At 44.6% G+C, this 23,040-nt stretch overlaps 2 protein-coding genes across 5 annotated transcripts in view; both read left to right on the plus strand.

The window, feature by feature from the left end:
- The window catches only part of heatr5a (HEAT repeat containing 5a), a 29,301-nt gene extending 13,128 nt beyond the window's left edge, over nucleotides 1-16,173 (plus strand). For 3 of the 4 annotated variants that reach the window (XM_048228093.1, XM_048228095.1, XM_048228094.1), the window contains exons 20-37: nucleotides 76-271; nucleotides 502-671; nucleotides 1,119-1,145; nucleotides 2,692-2,836; nucleotides 3,498-3,677; nucleotides 4,135-4,365; nucleotides 4,783-4,961; nucleotides 6,057-6,125; nucleotides 6,393-6,572; nucleotides 7,052-7,271; nucleotides 7,565-7,804; nucleotides 8,358-8,485; nucleotides 11,123-11,270; nucleotides 11,520-11,816; nucleotides 12,093-12,317; nucleotides 12,741-12,889; nucleotides 13,755-13,965; nucleotides 14,373-16,173. In XM_048228093.1, the coding sequence (XP_048084050.1) occupies nucleotides 76-271; nucleotides 502-671; nucleotides 1,119-1,145; nucleotides 2,692-2,836; nucleotides 3,498-3,677; nucleotides 4,135-4,365; nucleotides 4,783-4,961; nucleotides 6,057-6,125; nucleotides 6,393-6,572; nucleotides 7,052-7,271; nucleotides 7,565-7,804; nucleotides 8,358-8,485; nucleotides 11,123-11,270; nucleotides 11,520-11,816; nucleotides 12,093-12,317; nucleotides 12,741-12,889; nucleotides 13,755-13,965; nucleotides 14,373-14,671 (3,294 nt within the window). In that variant the 3' untranslated portion in view covers nucleotides 14,672-16,173. The remainder of the gene's footprint in view (nucleotides 1-75; nucleotides 272-501; nucleotides 672-1,118; nucleotides 1,146-2,691; nucleotides 2,837-3,497; nucleotides 3,678-4,134; nucleotides 4,366-4,782; nucleotides 4,962-6,056; nucleotides 6,126-6,392; nucleotides 6,573-7,051; nucleotides 7,272-7,564; nucleotides 7,805-8,357; nucleotides 8,486-11,122; nucleotides 11,271-11,519; nucleotides 11,817-12,092; nucleotides 12,318-12,740; nucleotides 12,890-13,754; nucleotides 13,966-14,372) is intronic. The other variant, XM_048228096.1, reaches the window with a different exon arrangement.
- A 503-nt stretch (nucleotides 16,174-16,676) lies between these two features.
- hectd1 (HECT domain containing 1) overlaps nucleotides 16,677-23,040 on the plus strand; it is a 36,924-nt gene continuing 30,560 nt past the window's right edge. Inside the window, 2 exon segments of the mRNA XM_048228127.1 lie at nucleotides 16,677-16,911; nucleotides 21,839-22,117. Coding sequence (XP_048084084.1) covers nucleotides 21,978-22,117 — 140 coding nt within the window. The 5' untranslated portion in view covers nucleotides 16,677-16,911; nucleotides 21,839-21,977.

Here is a 23,040-nt window from a genome sequence, read left to right on the forward strand (position 1 = left end):
TTGCTTTCCAAATAAATGTAGAGTGTTACTCTCGTTATTCGTGCTGTGCTGAACCTGTGTGTGTGTCCATAACAGACGTGGTCAGTTCATGCTCTGGCCGTGCTGGTCGACCTGTCGGGCCCTCTGTACCGCGTGCATGTGGAGCCCAGTCTGTCTCTAGTGCTGCGTCTGCTCCTGTCCTCCCCATACACCCACACCCACACGGAGCTGCACCTCAGCCTGGCCCTCTGCCTCCATCAGCTCATCACCACCGTGGGGCCGGACCTACAGGGTAAACACACACACACACACACACACACACACACACACAGAGTGATACAACTCAGCTTTGACTCCTGCTTCCATCATGCAACATTCTCTCACACCTGACACTTGACTTACAGGGTAAATCTGTACACACACACACACGCACAATGATACACTGTAACAATCAGTCTATAAGCACACTGAGGCCTGACCCCCTTTTCTTCTTCCTTCTCCCTGTCTCGTTGTGTGTCTCAGAAGAGAGTGAGGGCGTGTGCTCCCTGCGGCGCGTGTGCCTGACGGCCTGCACGCTGCTCCAGGACAGCCAGGAGTGTCTGCTGCAGGCCCAGGCCATCTCCTGCCTGCAGCAGCTGCACCTCTTCGCTCCCAAGCACCTCAACCTGGCCCAGCTGGTGCCCAGCCTGTGTGTGAGTATCCCAGCATGGGGTCGGTGGGTGGGAGTTGGGCGCTGCCAGTGGTCGGTCACCATGTGCTGCCTCTCCGTTCACAAGTAGATTTCTGTGTATGCGTGTGTGTGTGTGTGTGTGTGCGTGTGTTTGTCTTTCTGTTAGTCTGAGTCAGTTGGATAACTGCTTCATTGTTCACTCATTCAATTCTAGTCAGAAGTCAGACTTTGCATTTTCATTTTGTGATTAAGATTTGTTTGTGTTTTGAATAAATGTGTTATTTTATTAATAATTTAAATTATTAATCTCATGAGTGCTTTGCAGTGTTACCAAAGGCTAGGTGGTATGGGTTTGATCATAAAGCCAATGTGAAATCGGTGTGTCTCAATGAATACTTTAGCATTTGGTGTGTGTGTGTGTGTCTGCTTCTGCGATATGACGTCCGTTTTTCTTTGATCTCTTGCGCAGGAGGTGTTGTTGGATTACTCAGTATTGGTAGGTCTCTGCCTTTCTGGCTGCCGTGGGGAGCCCTCCTTTCTCTCACTTTCTTTATCTCTCCTTCAGCACTTTCACTTTCCTTCTGTTTCACTAGTCTCTCCATCATCAACTAACCCAACGCAGGCCCCGGCGTGCACGTCAACACGTACTCACCTACCACATTGCCTGTTAACGTCTCTCTCTCACTCTCACTCTCACAAACACGCGCACACACACACACACACATACAGATTCACTATCTCTGGCTCACATATATACACACACATACACACACTCACGCTCAAATACACACAAACACAAATTAGCTGTGCCTCAGTTCCTCTTTTCTGTTGGCCGTCTTCTCTTTCTCTGTGGCCCGAGGAAGAGGGAAGAGAGGGAGGAGAGGGCTGTGCTCCCGCCAGGGGGCTTATTCTCCTCTGTGAGAACCTCACCCCACTGCACTCACCACCTCCCGCCAACAAACCCCTCTCAGTCCCCCTTTGTACACGCCACGCACCCTCTCTCTCAGGCTAGCCTATTATGCCTCAAAAACACACATATTTTCACGTATTTCTGCACACACACACACACACACACACACACACACACACACACATAGACACTCACTCATTCTCAGACGCACAAACACGCACAACTTTAGTGGTTATTTGCCTCCTGTTTCAGGACTGCCTGTCTCACTGCGAACACACAACCCCAAGGAGCTAACAGCTTTGTTTGCATGCATGTGTGTTTTTTTTTGTGTGTGTGTGTGTGTGTATTTGCCTCTGGTTTGTACTCTGATATGAGGACAGTGGTCCTTATGAGGACAAGACCATGTTGAGGACAAAGTCGGTCACGTTAATCCATGTTTCTTATCATCTGAACTAAAAAATGGATATTGAGGTTTTATATCTGGGGCGCTTCGTTTCAACCCTCAAGAAGTTCATCTCATCCCCAGATTAATAATCTGAAATTGCATCTATATCATCGTCATATTCAAACAATCAGTATTGTTATCAGCTTGACCCAGTTAGAAGAGTAAACGGGATGCTCATATCAGAGCCTGTGGCTGCAGTCTGAGTGACAGTCTGCTGGCCTCACCCTGCAGCACCCCACAGGGCTGCTTCCTTGCCTCTAACACTTTTCCATTACAGATGATGGCCATGCCGCTTTGGAGCTGGACCGCTGCTGTGTGCTGTGGCTTACTTTGGCATGGCAGCTGCTGTTTTGTTGGTGTTGGTTTGAAGAGACCTGTGTGTGTGTGTGTACAAGGATGATTGTATTGAAGTTCTTAAACTTGCTGGTGTTTTGGGTTGAAATGTGGACGTTTATTGTGGCTTATTTTAGCAAGGTGTGTTTTTTGTGAAAATCATGAGAATTCTGGTGAATCTTGTGTGTACATGGTGATGAGCGTGTGTTTCAAATCCTAAATGCATTGGGGTTTTGGGTTAAATTGAAGGCATTTATTCCGCATATGTCTGCACCAGGAGGGTTAAGAGTGGGTATACCTATTTAGAATATGATGTAAGTGTGTGTGTGTGTGTGTGTGTGTGTGTGTGCGCAGGTGAATATGTGCAGTTCGTATCTGTGGCTGCGGCGGGCAGTGGTGGCCTGCCTGAGGCAGCTTGCCCAGCGGGAGGCACTAGAGGTGTGTGAGCATGCCGTCACCCTGGTCAAGGAGCTGCCACGACGGGACAACACACAACTAGGTCAGCGACTCACTCACATACTCACATTCAAATACTATACACACACACACACACACACACACACGAGAGTAGGTGATTGTTTTGTCTGTAGATACACTCCATCACCACTCATTTGTCATGGAAGTTGTAACATTTATTTACATTATTCATTTAGCTAGGTCACATTGAATAAAAGTGTCTACTAAATGATAGGTGTGTAACGGTACAGTCTGTAGGTACTGCAAGCCTAAAATTCACTGACAATATTGCTGATGTTAAATGGTATTTTGAAAAGGTAAACTAACATATGGTCCGCCACTTAATATGTTTGTGGGGGAACTCGGATTTGAAAGTTTGGTACTGCCTTTGGTACATTTGACACACATCTGTTTTGAACGTAACATTTACTTAAACTATACGAATACGTGTACTTTACACCCCTACTAAATGAAGGAAAATATGTGTATGTATGAGTATTTGATTATGGAAATTTCACTATGAAACCTTCGACTGGTCATCTTTCATCTGTTTGACTGTAGTGGTCTTGGTTTTATTAATGAGTTTTACTTTTTTCTATGTTGTGGCTCTAAGTCATGGCTAAGAGGAGGGCTCAGAATGGCTGGACTAGGGGTACTAGGTGGGGATAATGACACATTAGTAACGACTCCTCGCTCTGTGTCAGATGTGACCATTAAAGAGGTGGGCCTGGAGGGGGCGCTGTTCTGCCTTCTGGACCGTGAGTGGGACCCGCGCTTGTGCCAGGACATCCGGGAGACGCTGGGCCACATGCTGAGCTCGGCTGCTACGGGCAAGCTGGCACACTGGCTCAAGCTCTGCAAGGATGTCTTGCTGGCATCTGCAGGTGGGCACTGGGTCTGGGCACACATCGAGGGGTACCTCATTGCATACACAACTGACACTGTGGAATTAATCATTGTACATACACACACTCACACTTGTACATGCACACACTCAGTTCTTCACTCATACATACAGTAATGCACACACATATTCATGGTCAATGGCTGCGCTGATGGTGACAGGGTTGAACGGATATGGATGTGTATTTCTTTGGAGTTGAGTAAACTGCGGCACTTCTGAAATTATTTTGTAAGGGTTTTAATGCGCCAATTTAAGATTAATTTCACTGCTGGTTACAAGCCACAAGTCAATGAAGCCTTTCTTAATTGAGATATGCAGTCTGGTGTCAACAAGGCTAGGTACACACACACACACACACACACACACCTGTTCAGAAACACGTATACGACACACATGCAGTGCACACCACGTCAGCTCCCACTCTCTGCCCCTCTCAGACAGCACAGCTGCAGGCACGCTGGATCCCCAGCAGGACGACGACCGTGACGACGACTCGTCCGTGTTCTATGCGCGTGCCGAGTCCAATGGGCCGTTCAGCAGCCTGCGCTGGGCCACGCGCGTCTTTGCCGTGGAGTGTGTGTGCCGTGTGGTGGCGCTGTGTGAGAGTGCCGACCCGGCCCACTTCGACATGGCTCTGGCCCAGGAGCGCCGCCTGCAGGAGTCCACCGGTCAGTGCAGCTGGAAAATAGTCATTTACAAACACACATACACATATTAACATTCATTCCTACAAATACATAAACTCATGCATGCACACATCTGTCATCTGTCTACCCCGCATGTTCAGACTCACTACTTCTACCACCTCTTTTTTTCTCATTTATTACCACACACACACACACACACACACACAATGAGTAAGGGATTTTGTGCTAATCTCTGGCACTAAATCAGCCTCTCCACTGGTCATGTACTGTCTTTTAAAGATGTCACCTTTTATACATGTGTCCATGTGCCGCCTAGTGGAATTTGATGGCTATAGCAACTACAGTTACCAGCTCACTGACTCCATACTGCCTGTTATTGGATGATAAGTTAACGTGTGCCACCTGCTTAGTAACCGCCTCCTGTGTTCTCTCCGACAGACTTCCTGGTGCTGCACCTGGCCGACCTGATCCGCATGGCGTTTGTGGCGGCCACAGACCACAGCCAGCAGCTGCGGCTGGCCGGACTGCAGACTCTCCTGCTGGTCATCCGCAAGTTCGCCAGTGTCCCCGAGCCCGAGTTCCCCGGACACGGCATCCTGGAGCAGTACCAGGCCAATGTACGAGCCAATCACTCTCCCTCTCTCGTTTTCTCCCTCTCGTTTTCTCACTCATCGGCTTCGTCACCCACCCACTCTCACCCACCTACACTTGCTCACCCCCACAGACTCACTCACAGACTCCTTTCTTCCCACCCATCTTGCTCTTGCCTGCAACTCATTTTTTCTGCCACTTATTCATCTTGCTCTCCCACTTCCTTCCTGTGTTTCTCGAATACTGTTCTGTGGCTTACCTGCCAGTATTCCACTCTGACTTTCTGTTTGTCAGAATCTCTCTTTCTGTCTCGGTCCATTTCCGTGTGCTCGATGGTGTTTTAACACCGTCGACTTCAAGGCAGCGCTGTGACCGTTGACTTCAAGGCACCTAAGCCTAACCTTAACCTTAAACCCTAACCCTTGCCTAACCCTAGTGCCTTCCATGCAGCGCTGTCTGGAAGTCGAGGTTGGGGGCTTAAACACCAAACACCTTTCCGTGTCGTCATAGTGCCACACTCTGCGATGTATTCGTTTGAACATTCTTTCGTCTCGTTTGCTTTTTCTTTGAGTCTCATCTCTTCACTTTCTGCTGCAGGGTTCATTTAATATTCATCACTTGTTAATAGTGGTTTACTCTTGTGCTTTCATATTATTTTGAAAGTCTGAAGTTCTGTTTTAAGTTCATGCTTGCATATGAACTGTGTGTGATCATAACGATTTGCAAGACTGGCATTCTGGAGTGTATTCTTAGAATTCTCTGGTCGTCGTTTATTTTTAGAATCAAAACACCTGAGCCTCAGCATCTGAGCCATCCAGATCAGATTACACTGACACTGTGCGTGTGGTTGTGTGTGAGCATTCGTGGTCGGTCAGACTATCGGTTATGTATCAATGTTAACATATTAGTGAGTAGGGCTGGTAGTAGTCTGTAAAGCATTGATTTTGAATCTGTGAGGTGCGGTTGTGTATGTTTTGTACTGTTGTACTTCACCCTGTTTTCAAAAACTATAATAAAAATGTAATGGGATGCAGATGTGTCTTCCAATGCGGATGTAGGTGTGTGTTTGTGTGTGTGTTAGCTAGTGTGTTTTATGACCCTTCTCTCTCTACACCTTGCAGGTGGGAGCTGCCCTCAGACCAGCCTTCACTGCAGATGCCCCTCCTGATGTGACCGCAAAAGCCTGCCAGGTCTGCTTCCTGCCCCCTTATCACAGACAATATGGCTCTATATCACTCTGAGAGATCTCACACATAATAGGAATAGGTCCCTCTTCAGATCATACCAGTGTGTGGTAAAGCTAATGGGGGTGGATTGCGTTTGTGTGTGGTTGTGAGTGTGTACTGTATTTCTTTGCAATTTCTTAACTAGGTGTGTGTGTGTGTGTGTGTGTGTGTGTGTGTGTGTGTGTGTGTGTGTGTGTGTGTTTTTGTGTGTTTTTTTTTGTGCGTGTCCAGGTGTGCAGTGCGTGGATCTCCAGCGGGGTGGTGAGCGAGCTGAAGGACGTGCGGCGTGTTCACGAGCTGCTGGTCTCCTCCCTGCAGAGGGTACAGGGGGACCGCGAGGTGCCCAGCCTCCTCTACAACGAGGGCACGGCGGCCATGGAAACGCTCGCTGTGCTCAAGGCCTGGGCAGAGGTGAGACCTCTTCAATGCACTGGTTCATCAAACACATGCACAGACAAAAGGGCTTTCATCTTGAATGAAGTTGCTCTATATTGCTAGGGATTTTTTTTTTTTCTTGAAAGAACTCGTCATCAAAGATCTTACTGGAACTTAATGGGCTCTGTGCACTAGCTTACTTGGAAGTTGGCAAACCAGTTTCCTGTTCGTTGACATCGCGGTCAGCAAGCACCTGAAGAGGAGTGCTTCAGTTGTAGACTACCAAAACGTGTGCTCACCGAAAATCCTTCCCTCCTTATTTTGTGCAGGCACTGCACGTAGGCTGGTGTTTTTAGGAAAACATGGAAGCTAAAATCGGCTTTATACGGCAATACAAGGAGTACATCACAATAATATCACAATGCCGATATTTTGAGCGCAGCTGCACTGAAGTCTGATGTAGCCCTGTGTAGAACCCTTCAGCTAAGCACCGTGTTGTTCCTCTTTGGTTGCAGGTCTACATCGTGGCCGTCCAGACGGCCAGCCGGAGCGACGCCACAGAGCCGGACGAGGGCGATGGAGTAGGTCCAGGCGGGCCGCTGGCAGCGGATGCCAACCTGCTGAGGTTCGTGCAGACGGACCTTCCCACCCTGAGCCGCCTGTGGCTGGCCGCGCTGCAGGACCACGCGCTCCTCACCCTTCCGTCTCAGTACGCCCAGCAGCTGCCTGCCTCAGGTGAGTGACCCCTCGGCCTGCAGCATGGCTGTTTCTAAACGAGATATCGTCCATGGATATCTGGTCAAAAATTACAACATTACAAGTATTTGTGCAATGAAATGGTCATTTTATGAATTACATTTGAAGATTGAAGCTACAGATAATGGTAATTGTTGGATATTGTGTGACCAGGTGAGAAACTTGTATGGTATTAAAGCATGTTGTTAAAGCATGTTGTTTTTCTCTCATACCCCATTTCTTCCACTTGTCCCTCTCTCCCTCACTCCTTCCTCATCCTCTTCCTGCTCTAGGCGGTACGTTCTACACGGCGGAAACTCTGGAGCAGGCGCGGCCGCACTACTGCGGCTCGTGGGCGCCCATCCTGCACGCCAGCGCCCTCTGGCTCAACAGCACAGGTTTCATCCTGATGGACGAGGGGCCCGCCAACCTGTCCCGCCCCGTCACGCCCACCTCCATGGGCCAATCCGCCTCGCTGAGCAGCGTCAAATCCCCCGAGGACATCAACACTGAGCGACTGCACCTCATACTGGGTCAGAGACAGTTACACATTCCCCTACTTATGAACTGCTCTTTTTTAATTGCTTATGTGACACTGTAATATGAATACCGGTACATGCTTATCTGTAGTCCTACATTTTCTTTTAAAATTCTGGTTTTTAGCGCTTTGAGTCCCTTTTCTGGTTTGTTTTGGATGAACTAGAGTGGTGGACACCGAAATTTTGACGATTGGTCCTGTCTCGACTTTTCTGACTTTTGAGTCGCCTTTGACTGCTCAGAGTGGCTGCCAACAGGCATACTGTAGGCTACTCAAACATGTCCTAAAACAACCCTTAACGTTCCTTTTCAAAACTGTGCAACTCACCGAGTGGTTAGTGGACATGAATTTTCCTTTAATAAAGTATTTGTCTATCAATCGATCCATCTGTCCTACTATCATCCATCCATCCAACCAATTGAATTTCCCATCAATTCAGATACACCTTTATTAATTAGTCTTCAAGGCCTGTGTTATACTGTAGGATAGTTAACATCTCTATCGTAAAAGCACCAATTTCCACCCTTTTCGTTCTAAAACCCCTGTAGGTATCAGTGTGGAGTTCCTGTGCTCCCCCCACTCCCAGGACCAGATGGAGAACATCACCTCCTGTCTGCAAGCACTGCAGGCCCTGCTGGACGTGCCCTGGCCCCGCGCCAAAGTGGGCAACGATCAGGTATGAATGTCATGGTTATAATGGTAGAATGATGGGTAAATGAACTAGTGCTGCACGGTGTATGCTGCCACCAGCCTGCTTTCACGCAAAAACCACGATGCTTTCACGCAAAAAACGATACAATTTCCGATGTTTTTAGAATCGATACTTTATTAAAATAATAATGTTCTGTGTCTATATGAACTGCTGCTCTCACTGCTCCTTGAACACATCTAGGCAAGAGGGCGTGTCAAGCAGGCTGCTCTGAGTGAGTGCGCAGGCAACGTCAACATATTTCTTTGCCGACAGTCCTCTAACCTGACTTTCCGAAATTCATCTGGCGAGAGTCAGGTTAACAGTCCTCGGCCTTGTGGATAAAACAAAAGGTGAAATCTGGAACTATTTCAAATACATCGCGAATATTGAAGGCAAGCCATCACGTACACAGAGGCCCGTTTGTAAAATATGTTTCAAAGTCATTTAAAAGCACGCTAGGCTACGCATGGAACTTGGCTAAACACCTCACAGACATATCCCGACATTTTTAAAGAGTTCAAAGAACGACAGGTTAACGAATATGCTATAGAAAACACCACTAGCCTACATGGTTAGTGCCAAGTTCTTCTCTTCTGTTTTAGTCTAGCCTAAGTGAAACGAGGTTCTCTGGAATAAAGCGAACCTTCCTTCATCAATGATTTTTTTGACGAGACATAACGAGCTGTAATCATAGGGTGCTAACGTGATGAAAGCGCAATGTTCATGCCAGAATAACATTAGCATAACTTGTAAACTATCTATTTCATGTTCGGTCAGTACTACTGGTAATATTTGTCATGGCATGTAGACTGCAATTTGTTCAATAATTATTGCCCAGATGTAGGATAGGCTACCCGAAATGGGCTAATTAAAGCCCACAGCATATAATACCACCAAAGCGTGAGTCCTAATAATAATAGCGGCGTATTGTTACGTGGTAGCAAATCATGTTATCAAAGAAATAGACGTAATGTAGGAATGAGCACAGATATATTGCAACAGGTAATGGTGTAGGCCTATCTGACGAAGACCTGAGTGGTTGAAACGTCATACTTGTACACTGGGCGCAAAGAAGACTATCCTCACATTTTTTTGACCCTTTGCAACTGTCAAAGAAATCCCATGAACACGGGAAGGCCTAGGGTAGCCTATACTGTACCTCAGATGGCCTAAAGATTAGGCCCCTCTGCATAACATTCAGTGATTTGCATGCAGTAAATTGATTTAGCCTAGTTTGGCTATTTAAAGCTACTTTATTGCCAAAACAACACAATGTAAATGAACTATAACGATCAATAAAGGACTTACTCACACAAAGTAGGCCTACTATTTTACTGACTATAAAAAAATAATAATTATGTAAGAAGTTTAGAACCCAGAATTGACCTGCACACTACAAAAGTGCACCGAATTCAACACAAATGACTCAATACACTTGGAGGAGGTATGACTCCTTTCTTTTTCAGATATTTTGGATTTCGCCGTAGTATCGTTTCAGTATCGAGCATCGTGATATTTATGGCAGGTATTGTATCGAAGTCATAATTTTGGTATCGTGACAACACTAAAATGAATAGACCTCTTAAACTCTCCACTTCTCTGTTTTATAATCAATAATGTGTTGCATTGCATTACATTTATTCATTTGGCTGATGGCTTTATCCAAAGTGACTTACAAGTCAGGAACAACACTTCAGTTTCAGTACAGAGACCTTTAGGTAAAAGTTGATGGGAGATTGTGGTGGAACAGAGGGCTGTTCCAGTAGGCATACAGTAAAGCAAATGTAATGATGGTCAGAGGGGTCCAGAGGCTTGACCACTAGGCTGTCTGTGGCACACTTTGGAATTAGGTCAAATTCTTTACATGCGTTAGAAGTTTGCAATTGCGTTTTATGGTCAAATGAGCGATAATTATAGTGAAATGTAGGTACAGATGACTGTTTTATTGACTGCATTAGTTACTTAGTTAGAACATTTAGGTGTCCCTATATTTTAGTCACCTAGCACCTTTAGTGTCTGATATATCTCCCTCTAAAGAGGTTCTATGTAGAGCTATTGTTCTTGTGTATGTCCTTTTTGTTAAATGATCCCGAACTAACAGAACAGACTGTGCACTTTTTAACGGTTGTTTGCAGATGCCGGCTGGTCACAGTGTCTTGTACAATACAATGCGACACTCTGTGACAGCACATAGCAGAGGTGCCTGTGTGTGAATGCGGCGACGTGTCTTGCTATGGTCCCTGTGCTGCCTTTGCTCTGAGAGGAATGTGTGGTATTTGTCCTGAGGTGGATCTGTGTGGCGCTGCTGCTGCTGCTGAGACTGCCAGCCATTCTTGTTGTTGAATTTCAGTGGTTTCATGTGAGCATTCCTCATGTTCACTTGTTTTCAAGATTTTAGTGCCGGACTGAAAAACAGCTCACTAGGTCTTGCTTTTGGTTATTGCTCTTTTGTAGTACATTGTGACTTGTGGTGCATAATAGGCTCCTATCTGGCTGAATACTTAGATATTTTAATCAGCATTTATCAATCCAATCAAATTTAAGTGTGTGTGTGTGTCTGCTAAATTAATAAATCTGTGTGGGTGTGTGTGTGTGTGTGTCCTGCTGTGTATCCTTCCCCAGGCCCTGAGTGTGGAGCTGTTGACGGTGCTGCACAGGCTGATGGTGACGCGGGAGTCTGTGGAGGTGCAGCTGGCTGTGCTGCAGCTGGTCAGGCAGGTGGTGTGTGCTGCCCAGGAGCACGTCCGAGAGAAACGCCACAGCGCAGAGGGTCAGTCAGTCTTACCAACTCTCTCCCATCTCCCTTTCTTTGCGTATTCATGCCTCCTCCTCTCCCAGATCTTTCTTGGTCAGTCTTTCCTTTTTCTGTCTCTTGGCTTGCTATCTGGCTCACTGTCTCCCTTGCCCCATCTGTGTTTCCCATTTATAAGTGAGGGTGTTGAATGAATCAGCTCACATGACTGACCGTGAGTAGTAACGCCGCAACATTGCTGAAATCCCTTTTGCTCTCGGCCTGCAGTGGATGACGGGGCAGCGGAGAAGGAGACCCTGCCTGAGTTCGGGGAGGGTCGAGACACGGGTGGCCTGGTGCCGGGCCACTCTCTGGTCTTCGGGGCCCTGGAGCTGTGTCTGTGCGTGCTGCTCAGGAAGCTGCCGCAGCTCAGCCCCCGATTGGCCGGAGGGAGCCCCACCTCGGGACAGGGGCAACAGGGGGTGCATGCGGGTCTCAGCACTCCGCTCGATGCCAGCGACTGCAGGCTGGTGGCAGCAGCCTTGGCCATCTTGTCAGACCTACCCTCCATCTGCTCCCCAGAGGGTAAGATAGTGTGTTTTATCTGTCTGGATGTATGAGTGTGTGTATTTGAGAGCAGATGTGTGCACTGTAATTTTGTGCCAGATTCTGTGTGTGCATGTATGTATGTTATGTGCTGTATATATATTCAGTATATGAATCTGTGTGTGTGTGTGTGTGTGTGTGTGTGTTTGTGTATGTGATGTGATTATATAGGTTGTCGGTTATTTGTTAGCATTTCTGTTTTGGTTTAAGTAGTTCAAAATCACTGAAGAAAGTGTGTACGTGTGTGTTTTGTAGGCAGTGTATGTGTTCTGCCCACGGTGCTGTACCTGCTGGTTGGGGTGCTGTGTGAGCTGGTGCGAGGAGTCGGAGTGCCGGCCGGGGGCCCGCTGGTCTCAGGGGCCCTCCAGGCCCTCCGCAGCGTCCTGTCCACACCGCTGAGCCGTGGCGAGAAGAGCAGAGAAGCCTGGAGCCACCTGCTGCGCTGTGCTCTGCAGACACTACTGGACTGTGGAGACACAGGTACATAATACATTGTATATGAACTGCCCTCTGTACCGACACCTATAAAAAATATACACATGCATGCAACACACACACACACACACACGCTGCTCCCATGCATCGTGATGTTCTCTGTTCTACTCTTCCAGCCTACTGAGACATGGGTAATGCATTGCACACGCTGATCATACACTGTAGAGTAGTGTATGATCTGCGTATGCAATGCATTTACTCAGAGCTGGGAGTGGGAAGCTGAGTTCACAGACACACCCTCATGCACACATTTGATTTGCAGTATTCAGCACTGCTGTACATTTTACTGAGGCATCTCTTTGCTGTGCACTGCACAATGGTCACCTGCTTTTGTTTGTTCCAAATTCCCATTGTGCACACATACGTTCTGTACTTATTATTGTGTTTACGTGCGTTCTCTTTCTGCAGGTAAGGAGGCGTTGGCTGATGAGGTGACCCTGCTGACAGGCCTCACTATCTTCCTGCTGTGGGCGAGTCCAGAGGTCACGTCAGCCGAGCCGCTGCAGACGCGCCTCATTCAGCGCTTCAAGACCAACCTCCAGGCCAAAGACCCCATGGTCAGAGTCCACCACTCAGTCCACCAACATCTTAACTGTTCATTTCATTTCCATTCTGCCTTCAGATGTATTGATTTTTAGCGCTTACTGTGGTGAATGGATACAGGGCTTAAAGGAACACGCTGACTTTTGGGGACTTTAGCTTATTAACCGTATTCCTCAGAGTTAGCTAAGTCTACATACCCTTCTCATCTCCATGCGTGTAGTTACTCGGTCTGACGCAGGAACCGGCTACTTCGAGGTAGGGTGCGTCAGACCGAGTAACTACACGTACAGAGATGAGAAGGGTATGTATTGATTTAGCTAACTCTGGGGAATATGGTTAATAAGCTAAATACTCAAATAGTCAGCGCGTTCCTTTAAAGTTCCAGGACCTTTTACAGTGTTTCCCACAAAATTGAATTATATTTGTGGTGGCAGGTTAACAGAATTAACTTGAATGCAACAGTTTTTAACAAATTAGCGCAGCGTGCTATGATGCTAACCAGATTTAAGCACAATTTAGTACAACCTGGAAAATCATTGTGTGGTGGTCAATGTTGATATTGTGGTGGGCCGCCACAAATAAGTCAATGTATGGGAAACACTGTTTTAGGAATTGAAAATAGATAGTTCTATGTAACCACATAAAAAATATCTGATCGCTTCAGGCACGGTGATTTTTCACTGCCTAAAGCACTGTGGATATAGTTCTCTCGTCAAATTTAGAGGCCAAACCACTGAAGTTATACCTGAAATTGCGCTACGGGAATGTAGTTTGAATTGTTTTTTTGTTTTTTTTTTTTTTTTTTCTTCTGATTTCGTTTTTGATACCTCTCCTGGTATGCGACTGTCTTTGACTGCTCTGATTTTTTACCCTGCTTAGGTCCAAAGGCGAAGCTTCCAGTTGCTGACCTCTGTGTTCCAGAGCCCAGCTGGGGCATCAGGGTCCTTCATGCAGGCCCTGGGGGCGGCGGTGGTGGGCTACCTGCGCGAGGTGGAGAACCGGAGGCCCCAGACGCAGGAGGAGCTCCAGGCTGTGCAGGAGGGGGCCAAAGCGCTGGAGGCGTTAGTGCAGGCAGCAGAGGAGACGCACCGTGAGTTTGGATGTATAAAGCCTAGTCCTAGACTAGAAGCTTTTTTTCAATGGAAATCTCCATTTAAATTCTCTTTCAGTCCAGGATTAGGCTTAATTCATGTATAGGGAACTGGTCCATAAACACAAGGCACACTATAAGACAATACATCTTACAGAGGATATGTCACTCACAGCCACTAGATTTTAGAAACTGCTACAACGAAACAAGGCACTCCATGCTGCTACATACTTGTGTGATGAAAGAAGAGGGTGTGCACTTAGTGATGAAGTGGTGTCATGAATGTGATTAGATAGGCAGGGTGTGGGGAGTAGCTGAGTGATTAGTGGTTACTAGTCATGTGGAAATGATTGATGATTACCCTCATGGCTGATTGAGCTCATGCTGTGATGGTGGATTTGTTTCAGGCCCCCAGCTGGTATCCGTGCTGCTGCCTGTCCTCATCTCCTTCCTGCTGGACGAGAACGCGCTGGCGTCGGCCGCCGGGCCCTCACGCTCGCTGCACGCCTGGGCCCTGCAGGAGCTCATGCGGCTGGGGCCCCAGCAACCCTCCGTCCTGCGTGACCTCATGGCCGCGGTGCCCGCCATGAAAGCCCGCCTCGAGGCGGCCATTAAGGGCAACCAGGAGCGCTCAAGCACCAAGAGCACGCCGCAGCCGCCTAGCAAGAGCTCGCCCAGCATCCAACTCAAGACCAACTTCCTGTGATATCTGCATTTTTTTGAAAACCGCTGCAAAAATAAGAGAGAAGGGGGAGGGCAAACTCGCCGACATGCTGCACATCAGATCACTCAAACTGTAGGAGACAATAATACTGTTGTAACTCTAAAAAGGGCACGCACTTCCCTGTGCTGAATCATTTTTAAGGTTGTGAGTTTGTCTTTTAAAAAAATGTAGTTCATTTTTATGGCAGTGTGTTAACCTCTATGAGGACTATAATCCAAATATGTACTTGTACACTCACCCACTACAGCTGTAGTATTTTAAACACTAGTACACGCAATAGGATAGATAAGGGAGTACATTTGCTTCTGAGCAAAAAATATATACGGCAAAAAGATATACACTATTTTTAGAGGACTTTTTTGTTAGTTTTATTATTGTCTGCAAAGTTGCCTTCACAAGTGGAAAGGTCCCATGTATGTATGTATGTGTGTTTGTGTGTAAGTGCGAGATGCTTTTATGGGCTTTGTCTGTTACGTTGTGACAGAGTGTATTGAAGTGGGTTATGTAATGTTTTCATCTGCCCCCTGAAGCCATCAGCAACACTAAACAGAGCTCCAATGCTTCCTAGGCGCAGATAGCTCCTCCGCCCTGCACTCCAAACACACATGCCGCCTTCTCCTCCACAATTATCTCCGCAATCACAAAGTGATTGTTTATTGCAGTGTTTATAATTACACTCGCAAGTCGCTTCATTTGTTTCATGCAAAAAAGTAATTTCAATCATGCAAGAAATTAAGTGTGCACTATACTATTGCAGTATTATTGCTTGGAACAGGAGCATGAGTCTGTGTCAGATGTGGTCACCAAATACATCTGGTGTGTGTGTGTGTGTGTGTGTGTGTGTGTGGACAGAGAACAGTGATCATAGTGATACAGTACATCAATTGGAATGATGCTTTAAGATAGTCAAATGTGCCGATGTCCCCAGGACTGATGAGTCTCTGTAATGGTCTGTGGATTTTTAGAGGTTGCAGCCCTGTCCTATACAATATCACATACGTGTATTTGAGCTCTGTGTTGGAGAATCATTGATGCATTGATTACTGTGTCATTCACTTAAGTACTGCTTTTTTCATAACTGGTCATAACTTGGGCTGACCTTATTGCTGGACACATTATAGGAGATCTTTTTGAAGAAATTCTCATTGCTTCCAAAAAGGGAAATGATTAATGAATTAAGATGACTGGTACTGATTTTAACATGAAAAGAGATTATTTAGGAATGTTTACACAACAATGATCTACATGTTGTTTAGCAGGGGGTAATGTATCGGGAAATGGACTGTACAACAGACTCGAGGCAGGATACCTTCCTGCAATAGGCAGTCTGGCAACAGAGGCACTCTTGACAGCTTCTGTCTCCAGCTGTGTTGGTACTGAGCACTTTTCCTGTGAAAATGATGAATGATGCAGTATTTGTAATGTATTTCACCATATATTTTGTACACTGTAAATTGTACAGATTAAAAAAGAAATACCAAAAACGTTGTGTTGAGTGTAGAACCAAATGGTACTGTTTAATTTGTCGCAATACAATAGAAATTGAAGTGACAGATAGGATAAAGTCACACTTGGCACCTAGGAAAGGCACACAGATTAGCTGAAGGAATTGCTGGATCAGCAGCACAAATTATTTACCACACCCTGTGATCTTAAAGAATTATTTATTTTAACCACTAATGTTTCCTGGGCTTCCTTTACACTGGAGAAACTCTTTCATTAAACAAAATGACCCTACTTCTAAACAAGCACTCTAACTATTTAACTTATATATTAGGGTCTACGCCTATTGTTCGATCCACCACGTTTTATTAACAGGGTGTTGACTGAGTGGGTTTGGCATTTTACAAACTAATTCATCACGAATGAACTAATTCATCCTTTCAAGAGTGGATCAGTGGGTTTCTGATGAAATGAGGAGTTGTGACATGACATATCTTAGCGCCCCCTGGCATATAACCGCAATGCTGTCTGCTCCTGAATAGTGAATACAAGTACGCTGCGTAGCCTTGTGATGCAAACGACGGGGGAGCCAACTCGTTCCCTCGACGGCTCTCCATTTCGGCTTGATTTATCCATAGCTTTGCCGTTCACTTTGACCTTTAGGTTTAGATAAAAGGGAAGCGGAATGAAGTTTTAGACACTTTATGTTGGCCTTCAATGTTAGCCACAATTTAATTTCATTCGTTGTATTTTTTCTTCTCGTCATTTGCTGTGAGACGGTAAGTGTTTTGGGGCTATGTTCGGGTTTGAAAGCTGAGCAGCCCAGGTTTCCTGCTTGGAGTTGCTGACACTAGAGCCGAGGCCTTGGGTTCACTTGGAACTCTAGACTCCCGGCTACCGTCGCAGTAGAGAGGCCGTGTTTGTTACATCCTATCTCAAAATACTGTCGTTAACACTATCAATGTAGATTTTGACGAGTTTCTCAGCATTGAGGTATTCATACCTTGTTGCTTGGATTCAAACGGAGATGTATACAGTTAAAAATATATGTTACTACATTCCGTGCCTATGCTAGCAAAACACCAGAAAATTCAATCCCAGTACTATCCTCACGAGCTAACTAGCATGGATGACCATAAACGCTAGCAGTAGAGCTCGTGACATAGGAATTTGCAAACCAACATTGATAGCACTAGCTGGATTTGTCGTAATTCAGGACAACTTTAACTGGTGTAGAAAACTCTTTGTTTTATGTTATATGGTAATGTCAACTTTGACAGATGAGTGTTGTGGTTGTGTATGTGTACCAGGTGTCCACTGTTGTAACGTTATTTCTTACGTGTTGTGTTATATGGATTATGTGGTTAACGACTAAAAATTACCTCAACTGGGGTTAGGTTAGCTCATTTAACGTTACTTTAGCGAGATAGCCAGCTAGGACACCCAGTACAGCTAACGTTGGGTGACTATTTTTGGTAGGTGGCTTGTGAAGCTTGCGAACCAAATTTGTTTTCATTTTAGTAACGTTAACGTCAAACTGTGTGTTTCTGTAGGTTGTAGCAAGAGCGAGGGCCTTGGTTTACTTAGCTAAGGCAAAGTAGATAGCTTCTAGATATCCCAAAGCTAACTTCGACGAGTTAACATTACCTTGCCTCGTTGCTTGGCTAGCGAAGTTAGCTAGCTTTTGGTTTACATTTCACCCACCCCTGGCCTGCTATGTTAACTTGCGAAATAAGCTCCTACAGATCCCAATGTCAGGATTAACTTAGTCGTTTCGATGTAAGTCACGGAGAAACATCGATAGCTTGTGTGTCAGCTAAGGCAAATAAAACAAAAATAAAAAACATAACGAGTGGTATCGTCAATAATGACGTTAACGTTATTGCTGGCTAATGTTGGCTAATGCATTATCAGTTTGTGGTTTGACCATTTTTGTTGGTCCAATAAGGTAGTTGGTTATGTTTTAAATGAGTTAATAAATATTCCTTTTTACTTCGTGTGAACATCAGTTACCCCACTTATGTTAACTTTCCACACTCTGCTTTGTCTAACTGTTAGCCTTTATCTTACTGTGTTTTCCTTGCCAGATGGCTAGCTTGTTGTTTTGTGTCATGGCTCGGTACTCATTTGCCAGCTAGGTTGGAGGTGATGACATCTCGTAAATACCAACTGAGTTTGGTATGAAGTATGTCAAAGTTACAATGTTGTGCTTCTTTGCCAACGTGGATTTTGAAACGGTTAGATTAACGCTAGCACACATTTTTGACATGGGGTATTCTTAGGCCTAGTCAGAATCTAAATCATGATATTCCAATGTCGTAAAGAATGATGCCTTTTGAAACGAAATATCTCATTGAAATGTAGTTATGTTGTTGTTGGTGATCATATTCGATGACTATTCACATCAGAAATTAGGATATTGGAGCATTACAACTTTATGTTGTCCTTGAGACGACTTGTGATGTTTGTGTGGAGGATAACTGGAATGACTTGAGCTGTATGATGTAGATTAGATGGCATTTCACAAGTGTCCAGATGTTTCTGTCACTTATGGTGGCAGCTGTTGAGTTAACAAATTAGTCATGTGATCTCATGTATCCTTTACATGATGTCTGTGCCCTTCATGTAGACAAAGAGTGCACTATATGACACACCAACCAGCGAGGTGGTAGTTGTGATGTCTCACCACCATGGCATACAGCTCTATTTTGATTAGGCCTACTTCAGGTGTAGGTTTTAAAGACTGAACTCTGCTGCAGATGGCATACAGGTAACTTTTGCACCTGTTCACAATCTGTTCAGAATATTGGGCACGACATCATATTAAAACTTTACACCTGTGCTTGGTTAAAAGGATCCCATGGTGAGAAAATATCAACACACAGAGTGAATTGAAATAACTGGAAATGAGTTCATCAACTCGCCGAGTTTATTGAGTCAACAGTTGTGGCTGCCTCTTGGCAATAAGAGGATAGTGGATCTACTACAAGCCTGTTTACAGCCACCTCAGGAAAAAAGACAAAGGGGACTGTCCAGCAAGCTTAATAAGCTCAGTTATCCTGTACTACTTTTCAGGAGTACTGTGAGTTATTGAGAAGAATCATGATGTCTGATATAAAGACTGAAAAGGGTAAAACGTGAGAATACCGAACGCTATACTGTATACTAAGTGTGTGTCATGGACGACAGCCTGTTAAATAAAACTCAAGGCAGAATATCAAATTAGCCTATTCTTTATTTCAGATTTTTACCTCAAAAACACATCACCGTAGTCTGAAATTTTCTGTCTCATCGAAAGAATGTACAGCATTTTAGACTGATTTTTATAGAAAGGGGAATGAATAGCTGCAAGTATTAAAGCAACACCAAAGAGTTTTTTTTGTACCTTTAAAATAATGTTTCCAAAATCGTTTCAGTGGTTCATCAACTTGTAACAGGGTGAACGGCACTTCTGCATTAAACCAAGAGCCCTCTATCGGCTATAACCGCACTATGTAAGTTTGCCAGATTGGGTAGCGGATCTGTAGTTCGATGGAATGAGACATAAGAAACTACAAATTTGACTTGCGTTTGATGTCGCAATACATCGTACTTTCATAAATCATGCAACATATTCTACCTTGTCTGTGGACATTGTTATTTGTAAAGCCGGTGCTGGATAAACAAATAGTGTGCGTGCGACAGAGGGAAAGTTCTTTGGTGTTGCTTTAATAGTGCGTCAACGTTTTCAGGCATTACAGTTTCTACTTCTGAGAAATTGGTAGACTGTTTTTTTGTTTTTTACTTGGTGCTGGTGAGAGAAAATAGTTAAACAGATAACATCAGCCTAGCCTATAGGGTGTCACTCTGTTCAAGGGGTATGTAAACCAAGTGTGTGTTATTGCACTGTTACATGCAAAAGAGAAGGTGTTCTGAAAATCAGCATTTTCACAACACAAAATATATTTGCATGTGTTTTCCCACCCTGTTTTGTTAAAGTGAGTATTTACGCTCTGGTATACTGGCTGCTAACATTGTTTAAGTTCAATTAATTAAAAACTTAAATGTACTACTTGCAAGTATTCAGCCCCCATATGCTTTAGAGTAGCACGTTAAAGAAGATTAGACATTTATCACAAATGATACCAAGTGCCACTTATTTAACCAAGACTGATCATTAGTAGGTTTTACCTGTGAGTGATTAAAGTAGATGTCTCTCTCTCGATAAGTAAATCACGGTCTTAATGTTTATCAGCTAAGTTGTGAAATGACAAGATTAAGACTAAACAGATAAGATGATTCAAATGTTTAAGTTAAGGGGCTGTCCCCAAACTTTAAAGTTCCTTCAAAGTTCATTGACGAGGGGGTGAAGATGTTGGTGTCGGGAGTCCACAGTCTGTTGGAGAGTGGAAGAAAGCATTTGTGGAGGTTGCCCAGGATGTAGGGTCATAACATTTGGTCATATGAGACAAAAGTATTATTTTGACCTACGCGGAAAGTGCTGCATGCAATGTAAATTTACCAATGCCAATGCCACAAGAATTGATCTCTCAAGTTGTGAGAGGAGAGTGGTAACCTGAGAGTATTTCTTGTCTACAGGAACTGGGCATCTCATTGAAGGGAGAATGATTGGAAATTAATTCTACACAATATTATTAAAAAATTAATTCTTGCAGTCTGATGTGAAATTAAGGCTTGAGCGAGCAATACCCTACCAGTTGGATGATCACTCGATGCACAAGGCCAAAGCAATGCTGGATTGACTCAAACAGTCTGTACATATTATAAAATTCCTCAGTCGAACCCCTGATCATAATCCCTTAGGATTTATGGTGCTACAGTCCACCTAAATCTAAAATTGTATGATGAAGAATGGGGGGGAAACAATGCAGAATAATGTGTGAAGCTGGCTCTGTCTCACTTCAAAAGCTTTAGGGCTGTTATTGTAGAAAGTTGGTTCTACAGTATACTAAGCATTCATGTATGGTGAATATTTATGCAGAATTTTATGCTGAAATGTGTAAGGGTTTAATTAGTTTATTTTTTATTTTTAGCAGAAAAGTAACTGAGCCTGAAGAAGCATGCTATGGCAAAAGTGTACTCGAAATACTGATTTAGGAATGCATTTGTATTCTTTCCTTCTAAACCAGGAAATGGTGATCACTTTTAGGGGGCTTGTCTACTTTTACTTGACTTGACTACTTGAACTTGTTAGTTTATTGAATGCCCTGATATGATATGGAAAGCTAGTATGGGCAATTGTCTTCTCTGTGTAATTATGCTCTACTGTGCACCCTCGGTCCATCTTGTGGAGTTCTATGTAGCATATAATTTTGTTCCATATACTGCTGGTTATGAGTTTGGCCACCAAATTGTATTCAAGCCCTACTACAAGAGATAATAGGCCTATATGGAAAATGTATAACTTCTGTAGGAGTTGTTGGCACAATTCAAAGCAGACCTAGTTATCATAAATTGTAGACTGGAATAAAACTTAACAAATATAGTTTTGATTACAAAATTATTTTTCCACACACTGCTATATTACATTATTTAGTGGCCTATAAGTAAATCTAAACTTGTTAGTACAAGGCCCATGCTAAATTAGTCAAGCTCTTTGTGTGTGAAAAATTGCGTTTTTCTGTTTGGATATTTGCCCTTTGTACTTTGCCTGTGTCTTCAGAAGATAATTTTAGCTGTTGTTTTCTTCTGCGTCTCTGTCCTCAGGCGAAGCATTGATGATCCAGCGGGAAAGAAAGTAACCCTCCCTCAGTGTGTTTCTCGCGGCGGTGGATGAGTTGGCGGCTGCGCATCTGAGCAGCAGGTGTTTGGCGGATCGGGCGAGTCGGGGGAGAGGCACGGCGTCATGGCGGACGTGGACCCGGACACGCTGCTGGAGTGGCTGCAGATGGGACAGGGCGACGAGCGCGACATGCAGCTCATCGCCCTCGAGCAGCTCTGCATGCTGCTGCTCATGTCCGACAATGTGGACCGCTGCTTCGAGACGTAAGTTTGGGCAGCTGTGTGTGTGGCTCAGATTTTGTGTTAAGGGTTACTTACATTTTGGGTATAGCCAGGAAATGCTTGAATTCCAAATTGACAGGTAGAAAGGCAACATTTCTTTCCTGGACTGGGTGTTTGAAAGCAAAATGAAAATGTCATGGATATGTGCGTTCAAGTTGATTGTATTGGAAGGGACAGGGTTTTTAGCTTAGTTCATGCATCTGAGGTCATTTTTCATTAGGGTTTTGGTCATTCTTTTTAGATTGACGGACCAGGAGAAGAAAATTCTGTGTTTACACTGATGGAAGGTCGTGTTTGCACTATATTTGAATCATGATTGCTCTGATTTGTGCAATGTCTCCTTCAGGAAAGTTCTTAAGAATTCAACAAATAAATGACATGGAAGTGTTCACAAGTTGAGCTTTAGAGAAATGCTTGGTGTGTTCCTGGTGGGTTTCCAGCCTGATTCAAAACTGTCTACTGCATTTTCATGCTGCCTTATAATGGACTGGATCCATCCAAAACATGGGGCTCTAGTTGGCAGTGACAGCATAGCGTAGACATGTGAAATTACTCAGGCAGATTGTTTTTACTTTGTTTGACTTCTGCCAGCCTCTGTTAATATTTGGCTCATTGTGTGTTTGTGTTTAAATGGTATTGCTTATACAAGGATCATGTCAGAATGGACTTTCAGTTTTCCTAGACTGTTTCAGTGTTGCCCGAGGCAGGTTTGATGTAATATCATGAATGTCTTTAACATTTGGAGAATAACTCGTTGTGTGCAAGTCAGACAAATAACCAAAGCAGCTCTTATTGCATCGTGTCCGAATATGCATGTCATGTGTGTATGCACTCTACTTTTGTAGAACCATTCCTCAGACAGATAGATTTTATTTGCCAAGTTGGACACTTCAGTTAATGCCTGA

Source organism: Alosa alosa, chromosome 19 (assembly GCF_017589495.1).
Source record: "Alosa alosa isolate M-15738 ecotype Scorff River chromosome 19, AALO_Geno_1.1, whole genome shotgun sequence".
NCBI classification, from domain to species: domain Eukaryota; kingdom Metazoa; phylum Chordata; class Actinopteri; order Clupeiformes; family Clupeidae; genus Alosa; species Alosa alosa.